At 35.8% G+C, this 21,000-nt stretch overlaps 1 protein-coding gene across 2 annotated transcripts in view; it reads right to left on the bottom strand.

Moving 5' to 3' along the window:
* The window catches only part of PSEN1 (presenilin 1), a 59,925-nt gene that overhangs the window by 19,069 nt on the left and 19,856 nt on the right, over nt 1-21,000 (bottom strand). For both annotated transcript variants that reach the window (XM_006206897.4, XM_006206898.4), the window contains exons 4-7: nt 16,125-16,378; nt 13,949-14,090; nt 8,548-8,615; nt 4,007-4,227 (exon numbers count right to left, since the gene is read on the bottom strand). In XM_006206897.4, the coding sequence (XP_006206959.1) occupies nt 4,007-4,227; nt 8,548-8,615; nt 13,949-14,090; nt 16,125-16,378 (685 nt within the window). The remainder of the gene's footprint in view (nt 1-4,006; nt 4,228-8,547; nt 8,616-13,948; nt 14,091-16,124; nt 16,379-21,000) is intronic.

Raw genomic sequence — 21,000 nt, 5'->3', positions numbered from 1 at the left:
ATAAGAGGGCAGCAAATTTAAACAAAACAAACTAACAAACTTTTTGCAAGAGAACATTTAGCATTTCTTTAGTTTTCTCATCAAAAGCACTTCACAAATATTCATCTCAGAATGTGGTACTGAAAAGTAGCTTATTTTACAAAAACAGCATCAGAGGAGGAAGCAATATGTCTAAATGATTATTGATTCTATCATCATCTCCTTCCATCAAATGCAATTTTTCTTACATTTGCTGTGTGAAGAGAATTCAGAATACAGAAACATTTAAAATAATTTTAAACATTTTAAAAAAAGTAAAACTATACAAGTACAGCCAAATTTGTAAAGGAAGATTTGATACCTTGTGTTGACATTGTCATCATTCAGAAGCATTTAAGTAAAGAAACCCTCACGCTAGCAAGAGGTCATGTCTTCTTTTATACTACTACAATAATACACACACACACACACACACACACACACATAGAGAGAGAGAAAGAAATTTCTCCTCTCACTGCTTCCCCTGTGTTATGGATGAGAAAAGGGAAATTTGCCATGCTCTGAAATAATGAGATTTTTTTTCAACGTGTTTGAAGCTGCAATGTCCTGTAACTAGGTTTTAAGACATACTCCTACTTATAGAACTGCTAATTGATAAACTCCTTTATTTTTAGAGCAGTTAAAGTGAATTAAAATTAATTGTTTTGAAATTTTTAGAACCACCTTTGTGACAAATTAAACATCTTAAGACCTTGTGAAAATGGCATTAAGAATCATTATTCTAAATATTAGACACAAAAGTCTCTTATTTTAAAGGAGCTCAAAGGTTTGTAAAGATGATAATTTGTACATGTACAGAGGGTTGATGGGAGAAGCAGTGTGATGTAGCAGAAAGAATACAGGACTCGGATTCTAGACAAAATGGCCTAAGCTTGGGCAAATACTTCATCTCTATAAACTTCAGGTTTCTTGGCTGGAAAACAAGGATAACTGCCTTGCTTACTTCACAGGATTATATATTTTTAAAAAACAGCTAATATTTTTAATACTAATACTGTTCCAAGTGTATTATATGCACTGTTTAATTTAATCTTCACAGTAACTAAGACTCGGGTTGAGTAATGTGTCTGTGGCCCCATACCCATTAAGTGTTAGGAGTAGAAGAGTCTGGATTTAAACCCAGTCTGTCCCCAGAACTGGCACTTTTTTTTTAATATAAAAAAATGGAATCAGACTCTTTATTATGATTCACCCCCAATGTTTGATGACAAATACGCCATTTTCAGTTAATTAAGTTTTAACTTGCTCTACTATGTTGTAATGGTGCCCTATGAGGCCTGGAGCATGAACCAGTAAGTCTGGTGGAGGTTCCACTGAACACCTTGTTCAGGAGCCCAGCATTCTGCATCTTTAGAAGTAAAAGGGTCACTATTAACAATGCTTAGAACTCCAAAGTGGATAAAGTAAGGAGGCCTGTATCGTGGCTATAATACACAGAGAGACATGCATAACTTTGATCTATGTTTTTGGTATCTGTGAGGCAAGAGAGTCTCACAGTTATTTTCCCTAAAGACAGAAACCTTGGATAAGAATTGCTGTTGCTACCACTGGCAGTAGCAGGTGGCTAGATCACTGGCCTAAGAGTCTGTAAAAATGCACAGATGGAGCCAATTGTTGGCCAGGGTAAGATGACTGCCTAAAGTTTAGCTAAGTTTGCTGACCCTTGGATCCCATTCTTTGATCAAGGATGCCTGGATTAAGGAATAAAAGCGCAGCTCTCTAACAAGCTCCATCACATGTAGTTTGGATGCTGTCCATAAAGTGTGTAAACTCCCACTGCTGTTTGGTCACTCATTTGATCCAAAAGGGCTCCCGAGGCAGCCAGGGGTCCAAGAGAGGGGCAACCTGTAGCACCTTGTCAACTGGCAAGAGACAGAAGAAAGAAGAGGCCACCCTCTCCTGCAGGTGGCATACTCTCGAGGACCCAGACTTAGTTCCATCATACAGATAACATTTCTGTCTTAGTAGGAAGGCCCTGGAGGCTGTGCTGAGCTGGTAGAATGCTGCCTCCATGATATGGAGATACGGAGCTTCACAGGTTCACGGCTTTGAGAACCGTTTCTAGGAGAGCTCAGTATGCAGTCAGAAATCACCATTCTGTATACGGCATGGGACTCAGAGGGGTAGTTCCTCACACCAGAAATCCACGGGCAATTTATGATCATAGTGAGTGGTCCAGAGATTTTAGAAGGTATGAAAAGAGGCTGCTAACGCCTCTAAGTGAATGGTTCTCTGGGGGCAGGGAGAAGAGACACTAATGGGAGTAACTATTGTATTACAATTTGGACAGATTCTAGAGACCTTTGTTCTGAAGGGCCCCAATTCAAGGTGTGTCAACTTGCAAAGGCTTAAGTAAAATTTGGAAGTGAAGGGTCTGTTGTCTCCAGATCTCAAAAAGGCCTAAAAGATACTGGGCTTCTTTTAACATTGTGGGTGCAGAGAGTGTCAATTGCTATTTCTTGACAGTGTCAGAGATGCAGAAGCCTTCAGCTTACCAAATAATTTTCAGGAATTTAACTAGCGTGACAGAGCCTTGCAGTACATACGGGGAAATGCCATTCCCCCTTTATGAGCTCTTTTGGAATATCTGAATGTTCTCAACAAGTAGGTCAAATGAATTTCTTCAAAGGATGATATGATCAGTGTTGTCTGTGCTCCTGGAGAAAAGTCGGATGTGGTTAAATTCTAGCCTGCAAAGATTAGGTGCAACAGTAGGGCTGCTAAGTAGCTAGGCAAAGACATATGTATCAACCAAAGGTGAAGGCAAACTATGGCTGTTGGAAAAGGCACTGAACAGAAGAGTATATTGGTAAAATCTCTGACTGCAAAATATTAACCAGTTTCTTATTGGATGGAGTCTACAAAGGCATTCTTGGTTGTTTTTTTGGGGGGGGGGGAGTAATTCAGTTTACTTATTTATTTGTTTATTTAAGCAGAGGTACCAGGGATTGAACTAGGACCATGCACTCTACCACTAAGCACCCCCTCACCCTAGAACTGCATTCTTAATCACAGCTGTGCAATAAAAGATGAGTACTTTGTAAACCATCAAGTACTATATAACCTAAGGCCATTATGAAAAGTCAGGCACAGAGAATGTAAGACTTCTATAGTTCTATGACTGACTGCTCAGATATGAGAACAGAACCAATCCAATTCTATTTCCACAAACTTATTTTTTCATCAATCAAATGGGGATGATGGGGTTTCCTACTACGGGTCATCTGACATTTTAATAAGCACTTGAATAGGGATGAATGAGCCTGCACAGTTATCATATAGGGACCACATACTGACCTCTGAAAACAGAGTTTTTGGCTTTTGTGCAGGGCGATAGCTAGAGTTCACACCTGTACAGCTGCCTTGGTTACTCATGGCTAGGGCATATTCTGACTTCTCAGGACCCATGTCACACTGGTTGCTAATACATTTGAACCTCACATTGCCTAAATATGTTTTATGTTTAAAAGAGTAATTCTATCCACATTTCCTTGTAAAAAGTAGGTAACCTAATTTTTATATTAAAAGTTAGGTGAGCATTTTATGTGTGTCAAACACCCTGCTAGTGCTTTTTAACTCATATTCTGAACTCTTTTACAACTCTGAGAAGTACTGTTTCCATTTTCCAAAAGAGAAAACTGAAGCTCAAAGAGCCCAAGTCACCTTCCCAAGGTCACAAAGGCAGTGAGTGGTACAGATGGGATTCAAATCTAATTCTTACAACCAGCAGTCTACGGATACTTCCTGAGTTAGACTGGGGCAATAATAAAACATTTTTAAAGAGCTTATATCTCAAAAAAATTGAAATCTTCATATGAAGAAGGTACTATAGCTAATTAATTATTTACTGAAAAGCTATGAGACATTCCTGTTATCATCCTCCCTAAGCCAAGATAACTGAAAGAGGAAGGAAAACACACCAGTGAGGTATTTCTGTGACGAACAAAATGTCAGTCTTGGGTTTTACCATATACTGAAATCACAGCCAAGATGAGCCACGCAGTCCATTCTGGGAGGTACTTGATAAATACCAGGGCCATGAGGGCACTGATCATAATGAGATAAGCCTGCTGGAGTCGCAGTGGACCTTTCCAGTGAATGGCAATCATTCCCACCACACCAAAATTCCAGATCAGGAGTGCAACCGTAATGTAGTCCATGGCAACGTTATAGGTTTTAAACACTTCCCTGAAAAAAATTAAACAGATACCTAAAATTATGCACAATAATTTCCATCAAAACACTGTCTGTCTAGAACTATGATTCCCAAACATGAGATACTCATATCTCACCTTCATACTTTTACCATATCTTAAATCAACTGTGCTGTTATTTAACAACTTTTCTTTAAATTAATTCACTTTTTCCCCTCAAGTTAAGCTTATTTTAACAGAAAACTCTGTAACATTCATATAAATGGGAAACCAGTATCACAGGCCAGAGCTATAGAAATAAGTACAAAAACTTTTAAGAAGGCCATATAACACCTAAAATGCCATTCTGTATTTTGGGAAACCCTTGTTTGAAGTATCTAAAATTGGAAAAAATTAAACATGCACAATAAATTTTAGAATTAGGACATATGTTATTTTCATAAAATTAAACTTAATATAGCTATCAAATATATATATCTTTTTATACACACATAAACATGGAATACGAGCATGAAACACTATTACCTAAAAGAAATGATTTCATTTACATGAAATAGTATATAAGAAGAGAGAACAAGAGATGGCTATATTAATTTCAAAAAAGACACAGGACTTACCTCCAAGTGATAGGAATCTGGCCATATTTTACTTTTCTTCTTTATAATCTTAAAAAATATCTTTTTGTTTTCCTTTTTTCTTTTCTTTTTTATTTTACTTTCTTTCTTTCTTTCTTTTTTTTTTTTTTACAATGAATGTTTAGCATTTTTATAAAGAAGAAGAACACTTTTAATTTGGGGGGAAAAATTTCACCATCTAATAATATAGAATACGCTCTGGGTAACTGAGGAGAAAGACAGCACTCATTTAAGCACGAACTGGGTTCTGGGGACTCTCCAGAAAGATGATTTTTTCATTTTGAAATTTCAAAATAAATGTTGAAATTTCTAAACAATGTAGTTATTTGCATTAAGCATTTCAGACATCCTAGCACTCAAAACAAACAAACCATTTTTAATCTTTGACTAAGTAATACATGCATAAAATACATAACATATACTGTGAAAAGTAAGTACCTCCCCCCAAACCTTGTCCCAAAGTTCCCTTCTCCAAAGGAAAGTACTATTATTAATTGCAGGTATATTCTTCCAGAGAGTGTCCATATATCTTATACATACTTTTTTATTGGGTACAAATGATAGCATACATACTGTTCTAAACCACGCTTTTTTCTCCTAATGATATTCATGGAGACCTTTCCACATCACTTTATCAGAACTGTCTTATCGTTTTTAATGGCTTTATTGTATGGATGTACCATAAGTTACTTAACCAGTTTTCTACTGATGGACATTTAGATTGATTCCATTCTTTTGCTGTTAGAAACAATGCTGTAATGATTATCCTCACAAATTACTAGGTTCAGGACATACACATTTAGAGTTTTAAGCAGTATGTCAAATTGCTCTTAATGAAAGTTATAAACCAATTTGTGCTTATTTCCCTGCAACCTTGCCAAATTAGAATAGTTACCCAATTATTTAATCTTTGTTAATCTAATACACAGCTTTAATTAGCATTCATTTTATAAGGAGAGTGTGCATGTTTTCATATATTTAAAAGTAACTTGTGTTTCTGTTAACTATTTTTGCGAATCCTTCACCCATTTTTTCTGTTAGGTTGTTGGTCTTACTGCCATGTACATTTATATATAAAGTAAATTAGCCTTTGTCTATAAAATAAGTTGAAAATACACTAGCAGTTTGTCATTCATCTTCTGAATTTTTCTCATGGTGTGGTTGGTTGGCTGGTTGGTTATTCTGGGTTTTGTTTAAAAGGTCCTTCCTTAATCCAATGTTTTATATATATAGGTGAGTATATATACATGTATTTTAAAAATAATGCAACTTAAAAAGTCCTTTCTTAATCTAATGTTTTATATATATTTTATATATGTGTGTGTGTGTGTGTGTGTGTGTGTGTGTGTGTGTGTGTGCGCGCGCGCGCGTGCGTATGTGTGCGTATAAAATCAAATTCCCCATTTCCCATAGTTTCCTTTAGTCCTTTTATGGTTTCACTTTCATATTTAAAATTTTAATCCATTTGGAATTTATCCTGGTATAGATACAAGGAAGAAGTCCAAATTTTTCCCCCAAGATGATTACCCAATTATCCCAACATCAATTACCAAATAATCCACCTATGGCCTACTAATTCTATACTATCTTTACCACAGATTAAATTCCTTTATATATGTTTAAAATTCCTTTATATATTAAATTCCTATATGTATTTGAGCTTTTTTAAGCCTTTCTAGTATTTTCTACAGATCATCTATTCATGGTACAGGTGACCCTATTTTAATTATCGTAGTTTTATAATTTCATAACAGGCAGGACTAGTACCCCTTCATTTTTTTTTCTTCTTCACAATTCTTTGGGTATCTTCACTTACTTATTTTTCCAAATAAACTTTAAGATCATCTAGTCCAGATTAAAAGTAAATTCTATTCATATCTTTATTGAGTTTATATTAAAATTTAAAATAAACTTAGAACTGATATTTTTGTGACATTCTTTCTATGTCACCTGGTATAATTTTCCATTATGTTTAAGTCTTCCAAATTTTAATCCCTTAAGAAGCATTTAAAAATTTCTTAATAATACATCTTGCACAATTCTTGTTTAATCCTAGATATTTTATCTTTCCTGATGCTACCACAAATGGGATTTTTTCTTTTCATTAAGTTTTCTGACTAATTATTTATGTGATGACTATTGATTTATGTTTATTAATTTTGTATTCAGTTGCCTTACCAAATTTACTTAATGATTCTAAGTGTTTTTTGGTTAGTCCTGAAACGAAGTAAATAATCATTTCATCTTTGAACATAACTTAATCTTCTTTTCCAAATTGTATAGCTCTTATTTCTTTCCCTCATTTACTTATGTTCACTAGCCCCTCCAGAGCAATGCTAGACAACAACAGTGATAGAGGAAATCTTCATCTTGTCCTGATGTTAACAGGCATGCTTCTAGAGTTTTCCTAAGGGGATGACACCAGCCTTAAGAATGAGAATCACATTTTATCATGTTAAAGAAGCAATCATCTGTTTGTCTTAATACAGAATTTGATCAAGGGCAAGGGTTGAATTTTATCAAATGCCTTTTAGCCTGTACGAGACGATGACCTAGTAATATGGTGATTTATATCGATATTTTCTAGTAATGAACCAATCTTCCATTCTGCAGACAAACTCCACTTGGCATAATGTATTACTTCCTCAATGTGTTGTTGCTGAATCTTGTTTGTTAATATTTAGTTATTCTTTTGACATCAATAAATAGGATAGGTTTATAGTTTCTTTTTTCTTGATAATTTCTAAGTTTTTGGTATCAACGTTATGCTGGCTTCACAAAACAAATCTGGAAGCTTTTCATTTTTTTATATGTTCTGGAGTACTTAGAATAGTATTAGAGTTATCCACTCCTTAAAGGTTTAGCAGAATTTCCCTATGAAACTATGGGCCTGGTATTGTTGTTACTGGTGGAGGTGGGATGAGAACCTCTTCCAACAACTTTTGTATTTTTTCTTTGCTTTACTTAAATTTTCTGTTGCTTCAGTGGTCAGTTGTGGTAATGAATTTTCCCCTAGAAAAATCATCCATTTCATAGAGATTCTCACATTTATTTATTTTGTCTATGGTTATTCCCCCTGCTTCTACCAAAGAATTAACTCTTCAATTTATTTTTTAGTTTTACTGCTTTTGTTCCTAATTTAAGAGTTAATGCAATGGTTCATAACAAACTGTATTCTGCCACTGGGGCTGAGAGAAAGGACAGGCTGACAAATCTCTGAGCCTCTCTGTTCTCTTCAACAGAGCAACTTCACTTTTTCTATTTTATATACGAAATTTTCATGTAAGATTTCATTTGAAAGAAAAATGATGAAACAACAGAAAAGTTTGAAAACCAATTAATTCATGTTTATATACATGCTTGAGTACTTAAATATTCTGATTCATAGATTTCTACTAGAAGAATATAATAATTTTTACTTAAAAGGGCTTAAAATGAACTAGTCTTGAATTTTTTCAGTTCTGCTGATTATAAACAAGGATCAACAAAAGAATATTCCTATAATATCAACTAGTTTTTTTATTGAGGTATAGTTGACTTACAATGTTGTGTTAGTCTCTAACTATATATATATATATATATTTATATGCCAAATATGACCTATGTATAAAAACAACTATAATTTAAGAGTAATTCACAACAAAATACACGGTTTTAAATGACAGTTACAGAGCCCAGAGTTCAGTTCTGAAAAATAGACCAAATAGTTCACCACTTACCCTAAGTAAATGAATGAGAAAAAGAACAGCAACAATAGGGATGAAATAATAAGCCAGGCATGGATGACCTAAAAAGAAAGTGTTTCAATATAATTAACAGATCCCATAACCCTAAAATAGTCCAAATTTTTTACTTCAAAAATAGTGTATTATTTCTATATATGTTACGATATTCAAATGGCAGGGCAAAAATGGCTTTGGGATCTGTAAATACTTAGAACTCTAGTGCTGAACTACTCACAACAGAAAATAGAAATTTCAGCAAGACATATATAGAGCCTTGTTCCTTTAGAAACAGGTAAAATTTTAAAAAGAAAAAGAATGCATTCTAAAATACCAAATTATCGACGAAGCCAACAATTGGCTTTAAAATAGCAATATTTTCAATGGAGGAATTTTGTGTGTTTTTGAAATAAACAATAAATAAATTGAAAAAAATAATAAATAAAATTCAATAAAACTGAAAGTCAGATATGCACTTAAGAAACCTATGTATACATACATTAATGGTACAGAGAAATTATGCCTTCTAAATATAACCATTTGACAAAAGAATATTCAGAATCTGAGGTTTCAGGAAGTATTGCAATGCTATGTTTATTTCACCTGGTTCATTAATAAGTATCAATATTACAAATTCTTTGAAACACTTAAAATCAGTTCATTATCATGCAGAATTCATAAAGGACTATATAATATTAGTCACTAACTCAGGAACAGCTAGCTTATTAATATGAGAGAGAGAATCAGAACTTGATTTTTATAATCTACTATACAAAATAAAATTTTTTAATAATTTTATGCAATGAGTCTACTTGGGAAAATGCTACAACCCAAGGAGTCTGGAGCTTTAAAAAAATAGAATGGAGAAGCACGATAAGTTGTCAAGTAATTTCTAACAAAAAGTAAAGTTATTTTGAAGTGGATATACTCATAATATGCTTTAATCTTTCAATTAAGTAGCTCAGAAGGAGCTACTTAACCAACAACTTAAACTTATCTCTTAACCTGAAAAGATCAAAGCAAACCTTGAAGAAAGGAAGAAAAGAAAAGCTCCAAATCAAGAATATTATTTTGTCCTCTTTTTTTCCCTAAATCTCCCACACCAACCTCCCAGGTCCAGCTATTTCAATCGTCCTGCTCCAAAGCTATCAAAATCTCATTGCGATTAGAATCCATGTTAATTTTCTCTTGTGTTTCTGTCTTGATCACCCAAGGTGATCTGTGATTGTTAATTCCTTTGAAAGAAAATTTTCTTATAAGTTCTCGCTGCTTCTCTTTCTTTAAAACAACCTTATGAAACGTTAGAATTTGGGAAAAGGTCAAAAGAGTAGCTTTACAAGGAAGTTGTTGTTCCTTGGACAACTGAATACTCTAAATTAACCATCCAAACACAACAAATTTAATTTCTGGTGCTTTTTTGCAAAAGCTTCCCTTAACATTTTATTATAAAAATTTTCAAACACATGGTGAACCACTGCCCACATACCACCTAAATTTTACCATTCACACTTCGCTGTACTTGCTGTGTAACATTTCTATCCACCTCTCCATCCATTAGTCCATTTTAATACACATCAAAATAAACTGAAGACACCTGTAATTTCTAAGTACTTTATGTTTAGCAAAGAATTTAACCTTAGCAAAATATTCTAAAGGGAGCCCTTACTCTATTTCAGCAAATAAACCAATAAGGCTTAAGCAGAAAGGTCTCTTCCCACCTGCATCCCAGTCCACATGATCACAAGTCTCAGCTTTAGAAATATTCCAAGTTATAAAACTGAAAAGTATGTAAAATATTACAAAATAGAAAAGCTTTAAAGAGTGGGAGATATACACTGGTATTCCATATTAAGCTCCAGACAAAGGGCTAGAGTAAATATTACATACTAGAAATTCTCAGCTTTCTTGAGAAATGCTTTTTCTTTTTTTATCTTTTTTTGGGGAGGGGGTAAGGGAACATGGGAATGTTTTTTATTTTAAAAAACCAGCATGCTTCTGAATACAAAAGTAACATATGCTTATAACATTTAGAAAATATAGAAACACTAAAAAAAGAAAACAATTCCCACTGACCAATGAGGACCAAGGTTGATACTAACATTTCCTTTTCAGACATGTTTTCTGTCTGCATGTATAGAGAACTTTTAAAAAATTAGGATCAAGTAACATAAGATTTTATGTTCTGCTTTTTAAACTTAATATTTTATTACATATTCTTATGCCACCAAATTTTTTTAAAATGATTTTTAAATGACTAAATAATAGTCTACTTATATACATGAACCCACAATTCAACCTAATTTGTGGTATTTTTCCTTTTTTTTCCCGATTGTATTTTATGCTAGATGAATATCCTAGTATGCAAATTTTCTTCAGCATTTTTCTTTCTTTGGGATAAATCATGAAAGCAAAAATTACAGAATCGAAGTGTATAGATGTCTTCTAATTACTGACTACTGATATATATTAGCTTAGTCACTTCACAAAAAAGGTCTGATTAATCTTTAGTAAGTTAAATGTTAATTTGTTTTTTTAACATATATATATATTTTTTTTTTTGACTAGTGAGGAAATACACATACACATCTCTCCTTATCTCCTTCCTCCTTCTCTCTCTCCTCTCTCTCCTCCTGACCATCTATATTTCCTTCATAATTTCTCTGCTTGGGTTTTTTAAATTTCTTATTAGTTTTAATTTCTAATTAGCTTTAATTTCTTAATTGTTTAGTTCTCTTCATATTGTAAAAATATTAGCCCTCTGCCTAAAATAATGGTTGTAAAGGTTTTCTTATTTAGGTTAATCATTGATGTTATACTTGTCTGAATTATTACCTAATTCAAAGCTTCTGATGATAACGAAATAACACCTCCCCTTTTTCTGGAACATCAGGTGGTAAAAAACAGGCCTTTCTCATCTTACAAAAATCTCTAGCCCAGCTTTCCTGCACTAAAGACTCTGAAAGAAGAGAGCCTCTTTCATAAAGGACATCAAGAATCTCCTCTAAATCCCAAATTTCCAAGCCAGAAATCATGTGTTTTAGTAAGTTACATAGTTTCATCTATAACAAACGGCAACTAATAACTAACTGCCTTTTCCATTTCTTCCTTTTTAAGGTTTGGCTGGTCTTTTAGCTTCTTGTGCTTCTCACAAATATTGCACAACCAACCAATGACATAACAAATCCTCAGGGCTTATTGCCAAACAGGTCCTGGCAAGTTTCTGAATTTCTGACTCAAAGCTTCTTTTATTTTTTATACTAGGAGTCAAAGTAAACATGTTTCTATAGAATTGGCTGTGCTTGCTAAGACTTGAACATTACAAAGCAAAACAAAACAACACAAATGAATGGGTGAATGTGGAAATCCAGCTGAATATAAACCTTTTAGACTGATATGAAACCTTTTAAACTAATATAAAGCATTAACTAAATGATGCAAAAAAGTGACCAAATACATCAAGAAAGGTTCCAGGTAACATGGAGTAAAAATATATTCCACCCTGTCTCTCTCACCAAATGCAACTATAAAATCTGGATAGAATGCATACAGCTACTACAGGCTGGGGAATGAGAAGTACTGGGAAGCCAGCAATGAGTTTACCACTTTTTCCCTCCAGTATTACCTTCCTCTGCCAAACTTAACACAACCCAGGTGGGCATCAGCAAGACAATGAGAGCTCCAGGAGAAACTCTCTAAGTTCTGGCTAGAGAAGCAGAAAAGAGGTCTCCCAACACCAAAAAAGAATGCAAAATCTCAGCTGACTCCCAATAACAGGAGAAGAACAAAAAGTAGCACATAATCCAGATACAAGTCACAAGAGAGTCCAATAAAGCAGAGAAATGGAACTGGCAAGTAAACATTTATATGCAGACAAAATACATATGGTGAAAAAAAGATGAAGTAATTAAGACATAAGCATATTTAAACAGGGGAAGGAGAATGTTTCCCAGCAAAGGTTTACATCATTTGTTCTTTGAATTTCTGAGTGTTGATGACTACCTGTCACCATCATATACATCTTTCCTCTTCAGTCTCCACAAGCTGAGGTCAAATGCAGCTGGGCATCACTTAGGTTAATACTTCCACCCACTCAACAAACAAGGTTAAATTCCGTACAATTTCAGAGTTTGTTAACACTGAAAAGGTATTTGATCTTACTAGTAATCAAACACAAATTAAAATTAAGACATTTTGTTTTACCTATAAAGGTTAGCACAGATTTTTTTTTAAAACTCAGTGCTGGTGAAGACGGGGTAAGACAGACTCATTCACTACTAGCGTTAAGTACAAACTGATACTATCATTTTGAAAAGGAAATTTTGCATACCAAGACCGTCAAAAATACGTAGGTAATTTGCTCCAGAAATTGTGTGCCTAGGATTTTACCCTAAGGAAATAATCTGAAAAACAAAAAGCTCTATGCATAAAGACATTCATTGTTTTTTAGAATAGTGAGAAACTGGAAACAACTTAAATGTCCAACATCAGGGAAGTTAGCCGAAGTAAATTACAATAGACTCACTGAATCAAATATTATGTAGCCATTAGATATTTTCTAAGAATTTATAATATGGAAAAATGCTTACATCAAAGTAAAAGTCAAAAAAAGGACACATACTGACTATACATTTTATTTTAATCCTGCTGAAGAATATACAGAAATCAATACTAAAAAGAGAGAAGAACTTAAGTGTTTGAAAGGTTAATATTTACTTCTTTTATTTGAGAATGAGCCTAAAGGTTTATGACTTGTAACAATTTATCATTTTTTCTGTCATAAATCTGAAACACGTGCCAGGTGGCCGAAATCCCGAAGTGAGTCATTCAGCTAGAGAGTGAGCTAAGGGCGCAGGGGCTGGGAGGGCAAGGCCTGTGACTTTCTTGCATAACCTCCTCTGCTTTTATTCCTCAAGCAAAGAATTAGTTCTCCTGCAGGAGAGATAGTGAGGGAATGGCTGGCTACCAATTCAGAAGCAGCAATACAGCCAGTTGCTAATGAGTTTAACCACAGAATCTGCAGGTGGCTTTACTGTTCTATACTTAAGTTGAAAATCTGAATTTTTTTTAAATTATGCATTTTATGGGGACACTTATATCCGACAGTGCTATCTGTCAATGAGGGAATTCACAAAGGTCTTAGGATATATCCTGGAATGTCCTAAGTATACTGCAAGTCAAAACATTATAAACACTTAGATTGTGGTATTATATGAAAACATCTGTCTTCCATTTATGCCTTTTTGTATTTTTTAAATGTTCCACAAATAAGGGGGAAAAACTAAAAATAAACTTAGTTCTAGACTATAAGATCTTTTTCTTTATTAGACCAAGTAAGGTGATAGGAAAACCCGACCATAAAAAGAACATGGTGGGAAGCAAAGCTGTGTCTCTTGCTCACCTTATAGCACCTGTATTTATACAGAACCACCAGGAGAATAGTCATGACGACGATGACGCTGATCATGATGGCAGCATTCAGGATCGAGTGCAGGGCTCTCTGCCCCACAGTCTCGGTGTCTTCTGTGAATGGAGTATAGATTCTATAATAAAACAACACAAAAGCCCCAGGTAAGTGTTAATGGAGATCCCAAACCACACCCTCCTCCAACACCAGGTTTGTTTCCCTGATTCAACTCATATAAGTCACTTTTTTCATCTCATCAATCTAGCCAAGAATTTTTAACCTAAGAAAAATAGCTATACGCTAAAATAAAAGGAGATATCCAAAGTTTGGAGACCTATGTGAGCCAGACACTGGCTCCATCTAGTGGATACTTTATATTGGGATAATTACTCCATCAAATGTTCTTTCTCCACAGCTTATTAGAGATTTGTTAAAGAGCTGGATTCTGTCACATAAACTACGTAGGTGACAAAGGGTTGTCAGAAGGTAAAATGGCTTATCATTATCTTTCATCTGTAGGGTGATTGCAACTGGAGTTGCCTTGAGAAAATGTCACATGTCCATCTTCCCCTCACTGCTCATTCACATAAAAGCTTTAATTCCATGTGCCAATGTTCCCAGTAAAAGACTTTATTTCTGCCTTCACTAAGGTTATGTGTGGTCATGAGATTAACTGATGGCCAATGGAACTTCCAAGAAAGGAGTAGTTCTGCTGAGAGAAACATCTTATGTCCTCTTCTCCCCTACTCTTCCATTCCCTGCTGTCTGAATGAAGGCTGGGCCTCTGGTGTCAACAATGGACCCCAAAATAACCAAGAGGAAAGAAGATTAAAAAAAAAAGCAAAGGAGCTTGAGTCCTTGATGAATGAGAAACCACTATGCCAGCCTGAACTACCACTACCTCTACACTACTCTGTGGAAGAGAGAAAATCCGTGCATCATTTAAACCACTTGTTTTGATTTTCTGTGATGGGCTCAGCAAACATTCTGTAAAGGACTAGAGAGTAAATATTTTAAGCTTTGTGTGTCATATATAATCTCTGTTGCAACCACTCGACTCCGCCATCGTTGTATGAGAGCAGCTGTAGACCATATATAAAAGAGTGGACATGGCAGTGCTCCAATAAAACATTCTTTACCAAAAGAGATGGCAGGCAGATTTGGCCTGTGGGCTATAGCCTGCTAACCCTGTTCTATAATCTGCAGCCAAACACAGACAACACTTCCCAATCTCTTTTCCTTATTGTCTCCAACCCCTGCCCTTCACTCAAGCCTTAGACTTTCTCTCAAAAGCTTAAAGCTTGGCTTTCAGAACCCACAGTTTTTCAGACACCTGCCAATTTTAAATTACAAAATTCATTAAAAATTTTGAGCCCCACAAGAGTCCTAGAAATACAACTAGGTGACACCTGAATCAAAGCATTTTTCTTAGAGATGAGAAGCATCAGACAATCCACCAGACACCAGAAGCATCAGAGAATCCACACAACTTTGTGAGCACTTTGTGCCAGTTTGCATTACTTCTTCATCCTTTCATTTAACAACTTTCTTTTTTTTTCTGAGCATTTATTATATACCTCACCCTGGAAACACAGTGCCCTCATAGGCCTTATGGTATAGAAGGAAACCAAGCATTAAATAATGAAAATAAATATATACTTGCATATTGTGACAAGTCAAAAAAGAATAGGTTGCTATGAGAAAGAATACTAGGAAGGACCTAATGCTGTTAGGAGGATCAGGGAAGTTATCTTTCAGGACTTAACATGACTAACATTTAAGCCAAGATAAGAAGGGTGATATGAATGAATCCACCAATGTTAGAAACAGAAAAGAACATTCCAGAGAGAAGAACAATGGGCCCATGGGCCTGAGGTGGTAAAGATCACTACTCAACTCCTTACCTGCTCAATTCCACATCAATGTAGCTCTATTTAGGGACACCATATAGGAATATAATTCTGCAGCTTTCATTCTCTACTTAAAGTATCGACTGCTTCCGGCCATCAGAGAGAATGGACTCTCTAGTGTTCATGTCCCTTCAATGCAGAGGCCTGACACTATGAAGGACTTCTACACTGGCCTTGGGAATAATAAAGTAAAATACTCATACATACATACATAACTCACACATACACACAAAATAATAAAGTAAAACACTCATACATACAGCTGCCCGTCCTTCCGGGTATAAAAGCTGACTGATTTGATAGTAGCCACAACCACCACCATACAGAGAGTCACAGGGACAAAGAGCATGATCACGTGTTTGGCGCCATATTTCAGGGTCAGCTCCTCATCTTCCTCTTCGTCTTGTTCCACCACCTGCTGGGAGTTCCCCTGGGCTCGGCCATTGGATAACGACTCGGAGTTGCCGCGCCTCCGCCTCTCGCTGCCGTGCTCGTGCCGCTCTCTACCGTCACTCTGAAAGCACAGGAGAAACTTTTCCAGTAAGTTAGACTCTCAGCAGAATCAAGGTATTCTCTACCAAAGACAGAAAATGTAACGATTAGACTTGAGATTAACAACAGGCACGTCATCACGTGAGTTCTAGAAACTTGGCAAGAAGGAATCCATTTACGAGAAGTGTTTAGTTTCTTCAGTTTAAAAGTTTAGATTATTTACCACTGTCCACTGAAGGAGCCCTTTCACTTGGCTCACCTCATTCTCTCCTTCCATTCTCATCCCAATACAGTTGTACTCATCCTCTGAGGTGTGACTTAAAAACGACACCTGCAATGAAGCCTTCTTTACTGGCTGCAGCTGCAAGTAGAGTACTCTCGCCTTTTTCAAAATCATCAGGTGCTTTCTACCTGCGGTTTCATATCAACTTTACAAGGAACTATCTCACCTTCATTATTAGTAAAACTTAAAAATCCTTGTAGTGATGTGCAAGGGATCGCTCTGTATTATTTCTTACTATTGCATGTAAATCTACAATTATCCCCAAAAATATTCAACTAAAAAAATCTTATGAGAGAGAAACTAGGCCTTAACAATTCTGATGCCCTCCCACCCTCACCCCACTCCATTCTCACCTCGCCCTGTATAGAGGAAGGGAACAATAAACACATGATGAATGATGGAATGAAATTAGAAACACGTTTAGGTTCTACTTTTCTCTTACTCCAAACACCACTTTGTTACCTTCATCCTCATCCTGGGTTTATCCTTTCATATTCTTCAAGTTCAACCTCCTTTTTGGTATTACTATTCGTATCTAAAATTCTAAATTTTTGAAAAGGGTAGAATGAAACCCAAGAGCACTAACAACAATAATAAAAATAATAGATAACAGGAGAAAAATAACAAGCACTAGGTCTCCTCACAGAGATGTAAATAAAACAGGAGATGAAGACTGACAGTCACTGCTGCTGCTAAGATGTAATCAGCTTGGTTAAGAAAGGGTTCTTTCAGGAAGATCACGTGAGAACATGCCACTCTTGTACCTCACTGTGACTACAGAGTTCAAGCCTAGCTAATAGTAATAAGTTACTATTATTCATTAAAAAACACTACACACTTAATAACAGCTTAAAATTATTACAAGATACCAGGGATTGTTGCATGTGCTTTACCTTCAATGCTCACAGCCACCCTATCACCACAACTGGACAGGCAAGGAAACAGCCAGAGCTGGTAAGTAATACAGAGAGGGTGTGAACCCAGGTGTGTGTGACTGCATAAATTGAGTTTTTAACCACCTCTCAATGTGTCATTCACCAGCCAACATGGGAGCCCTGCAGACTCAGTGTGGGCTTTCTCATTCACTTTACTTTCAATATATTCATTCCTCAAATAGTTATCAGAATTCTATGTTCCAGGTACTCTGCTGTGGCAATACTAAAATCAATAAGATCTAGATGCCGTCCTCAAGGAGCTTACAAGATAGTTTTAATACAGGAGGACTATTCTGTTAGAGGTATGAATAAAGTGCTACACGACTGATTGATTAATTTCATGTGGCCAAGAAAAGCAACATAAGAGATACGATTCTTGAGCAGAACTTTCAGGGGTGGAGGCGAATGAGCTCCAGACAGAGACAACAAGAATGGCAGCATCGAGGTGTGAAAATGAAGAGCCAGGTTGATGCAGAAAATCAATGGGTACTCCTGAGCTGGCTGGAGAACTGGGTGGTCAGGGCTGGTGGCAGTAAAAAAGGTTAGGAACAGGTTGTGAAGAACCTTGTTTGCCATGTCAGGGACTTCAGACTTTGTCCTGAAGGCAACAGAAAGTCATAAAAATTGTTAAGGTTGAGGAAGTGACACATCAGGTTATGTTTCATTTTTAAGAAACTTGACTGCTGGCAGATGGAAAATAGGAGACATGAGAAAAATATTTCAAAAGCGGAATTATAGGGCTTTGTGGCAAATTACATGTGAATGGTCAGGAAGGAGTCATGGGTGATCTGGAGTTTTTTGGCATAAGGGACTAGAAAGGTGGTGATGGCACTGACAGACATAGGGAACACAAGATGAGCAGCCTGGAGGAGAGGAGGGAGATTTTAGTTAGGGAGGTGGTAAATTTGAAGTACTGCAACCAGGCAGTCAAATCCAAAGGCAATTAATAAGAATGTCAAGCTAAGAAGAGAGCTGGGGGGAGTCATTAGTTTCTATAGCTATGGAAATGGATGAAATCTCAGGGAGAGAGTATAGATGGACATGTTGGGCATTAATGTAACATAACAGCTGTAGAAGGAAAATACAGAGTGAGATGGCGATCAAGGAGAGAAGTGTGAAAATCCCTAAGTGTAAGCAGCAGGCAACAGGAGAAAAACCAGCAAGAAAGAGAACAGGGAAGAGGGAAGAAAACCCAGGAATCAATATATCACAGAAGCTAAAGGAGGAGCACATTTCAAAGAAGTGTCATCAGCAGGCAGGGTGAGAGCCACAAAGCCACTGAGTTTGCAGTGGGATGTTCACCAACATCTTTATAAAAGTAAAACAGTTCAGAGGGAAGTCATATCATAAATCATAATGGACTAGGGGATGAATGAAAACTGAGAAATTAAAGGCAGTCATTCTTTGAAGGAAAAAAAATGTGACAACAGAAGGAATTCAAATTTGAAAGTTATTTTAGGGATGTTAAGAGACTTGAGCATACTTGTCAAATCAAAGTACAGAGTCAGGAGTACAGGAAGAGATTGATGATATAAGACAGATGATAACTAATGAAACAGGGTAGGGGGTAAATGGAGGGGAACAAAAGAAGGGAGAAAAGCTGGCCTTACAAAGGCACTGGTGCCTTCCGCCTCAGCCTGGAGGCCAGGAAGTAACTGACCTTATGAAACAAACATCATGAAGATTCAAACCCTATGAGGAACAGAAAGGAGACTATTGCAAAAGATAGAAATATATACCCTAATCACCAAGAAAGAACTTCTGCTGAACATAAGTCACTGAAGTTCAGTAGGAAGGAAATTGTTAGGAGGAAGGTTTGATCTGGAGAACAGGGGCACAGTGTGACTAGCAGCTGAGGGGCAGGAGAGCTGAAGTAATTCACACTTCTGTTTTCTCAGGAGGTGACTACTACTATGCTAATATTCAGCAATATAATTATGACCAACTGATGAGCTGATTAATGCTCAATATAAATTAAAATACAAGTAATAACAGCTCTCTTGTTATAGTATTTACAAAGCATTTATATAATTTATATAAAGTGCTTATATAATTTATAAAGCACTCTCACATCATCTCATTTGTTCTTTTCATATGGTGGAAGGTTCTAGTAGATGAACATCAAAGCAAATGATCCAAAAATCTCACAGCCAGAAAATAGCAGAGGCAGGAATCAAACTCAAGTCTCTTGCTTCAAAACCTGTGTTCTATTTTATGGCACCACAGCTGTCCTACCAGACTACATGAGCAGCCTAACTGGGTGAATCTAGCATGAAAGAGGCAATCATTATATGCTCACTCATGGTACTCAACTGGATATTCTGGTTTATAATGAACATTAGCCAACCCCACCCTGCCCTGCCCCCTAAGCTGATATGGAATACTAGAGCTTTGTTTAATACCCACACACACACCCTTCCTCTTTACAGTAGTCCTTTGTAACTATTTTTAAGACTAGTTATATTATTAATGTCTTAAAACAATACAGTTTATTTACTTAAACAGGTAAAACATGCACATGGTTCAAAAGTCAAGGAGTATAAAAATGTATATAGTAAAAAAAAAAACAAAAAACTCCCACTGTGGCAAATGTTTTCAGATTCCTTATGTATATACAAGCAAATACAAATACATATTCTCATCCCCTTGTCCACACAAATGGTAGCACAATAAATGCACTGTCCTATGTTTTGCTTTCTTTTTTTAACTATGTATCTTAGAGAGTTTTTTTTTACACATCAGTAAAGAATATCCTTATTCTCTAAAAAAATTTAAAAAAATTTTTTTAACCAGCTACATAGCCAGTACATGAATGTATTATTATGTATTAGGTCAATCCCCCAGTGATGAACATTTAACTTTTTGCTGTTTCAAACACTTTTGTAAAGGATGCCCCTGTAAGTTATTTCATATGTATGGGGGTGTATTTGTAGGATAAATTCCCTGAAGTAAAACTGCTGGGTCAAAGTATATATGCACTTGAAATGCTGATTTATACTGCCAAATAGCCCTCCTTATGAGCTGTACCAGTTTAAAGACTTAGCAATGCAGGAGAGTGACTATTTCAACAAGCCCTTGTCAACACAGTATGAAACATGTGAAATGCTTGGATTTTTATCAGTCTTATACGTAGTAAAATATGGGATTTGTGTAATCATAACTTCTATTTCTCCTATTATTAGGAAAGATCAGCATTTTTTCAATGAACTAAGTATTCCTATCCTTTGCCATTTTTCTATTTGGCTTATGGTATTTTGTTTGAGTTACACCTATTAACTAAAAAACAGTGAATGCCAGCTATGTACAGGGATATAGCAGTCAACAAGACCTCTCTCATGAACTGATTTCAAGCAGGGGAAGACAGAATAAACATGATAATTACAGGCTGGGACAGTACTATATAATACAGTGGTGTGATAAACACAT

The sequence above is a fragment of the Vicugna pacos genome, chromosome 6 (assembly GCF_048564905.1).
Source record: "Vicugna pacos chromosome 6, VicPac4, whole genome shotgun sequence".
Classification (NCBI taxonomy): domain Eukaryota; kingdom Metazoa; phylum Chordata; class Mammalia; order Artiodactyla; family Camelidae; genus Vicugna; species Vicugna pacos.
Note: the sequence above shows the minus strand (reverse complement) of the source record. Positions and strands in the feature narration are given on the sequence as shown.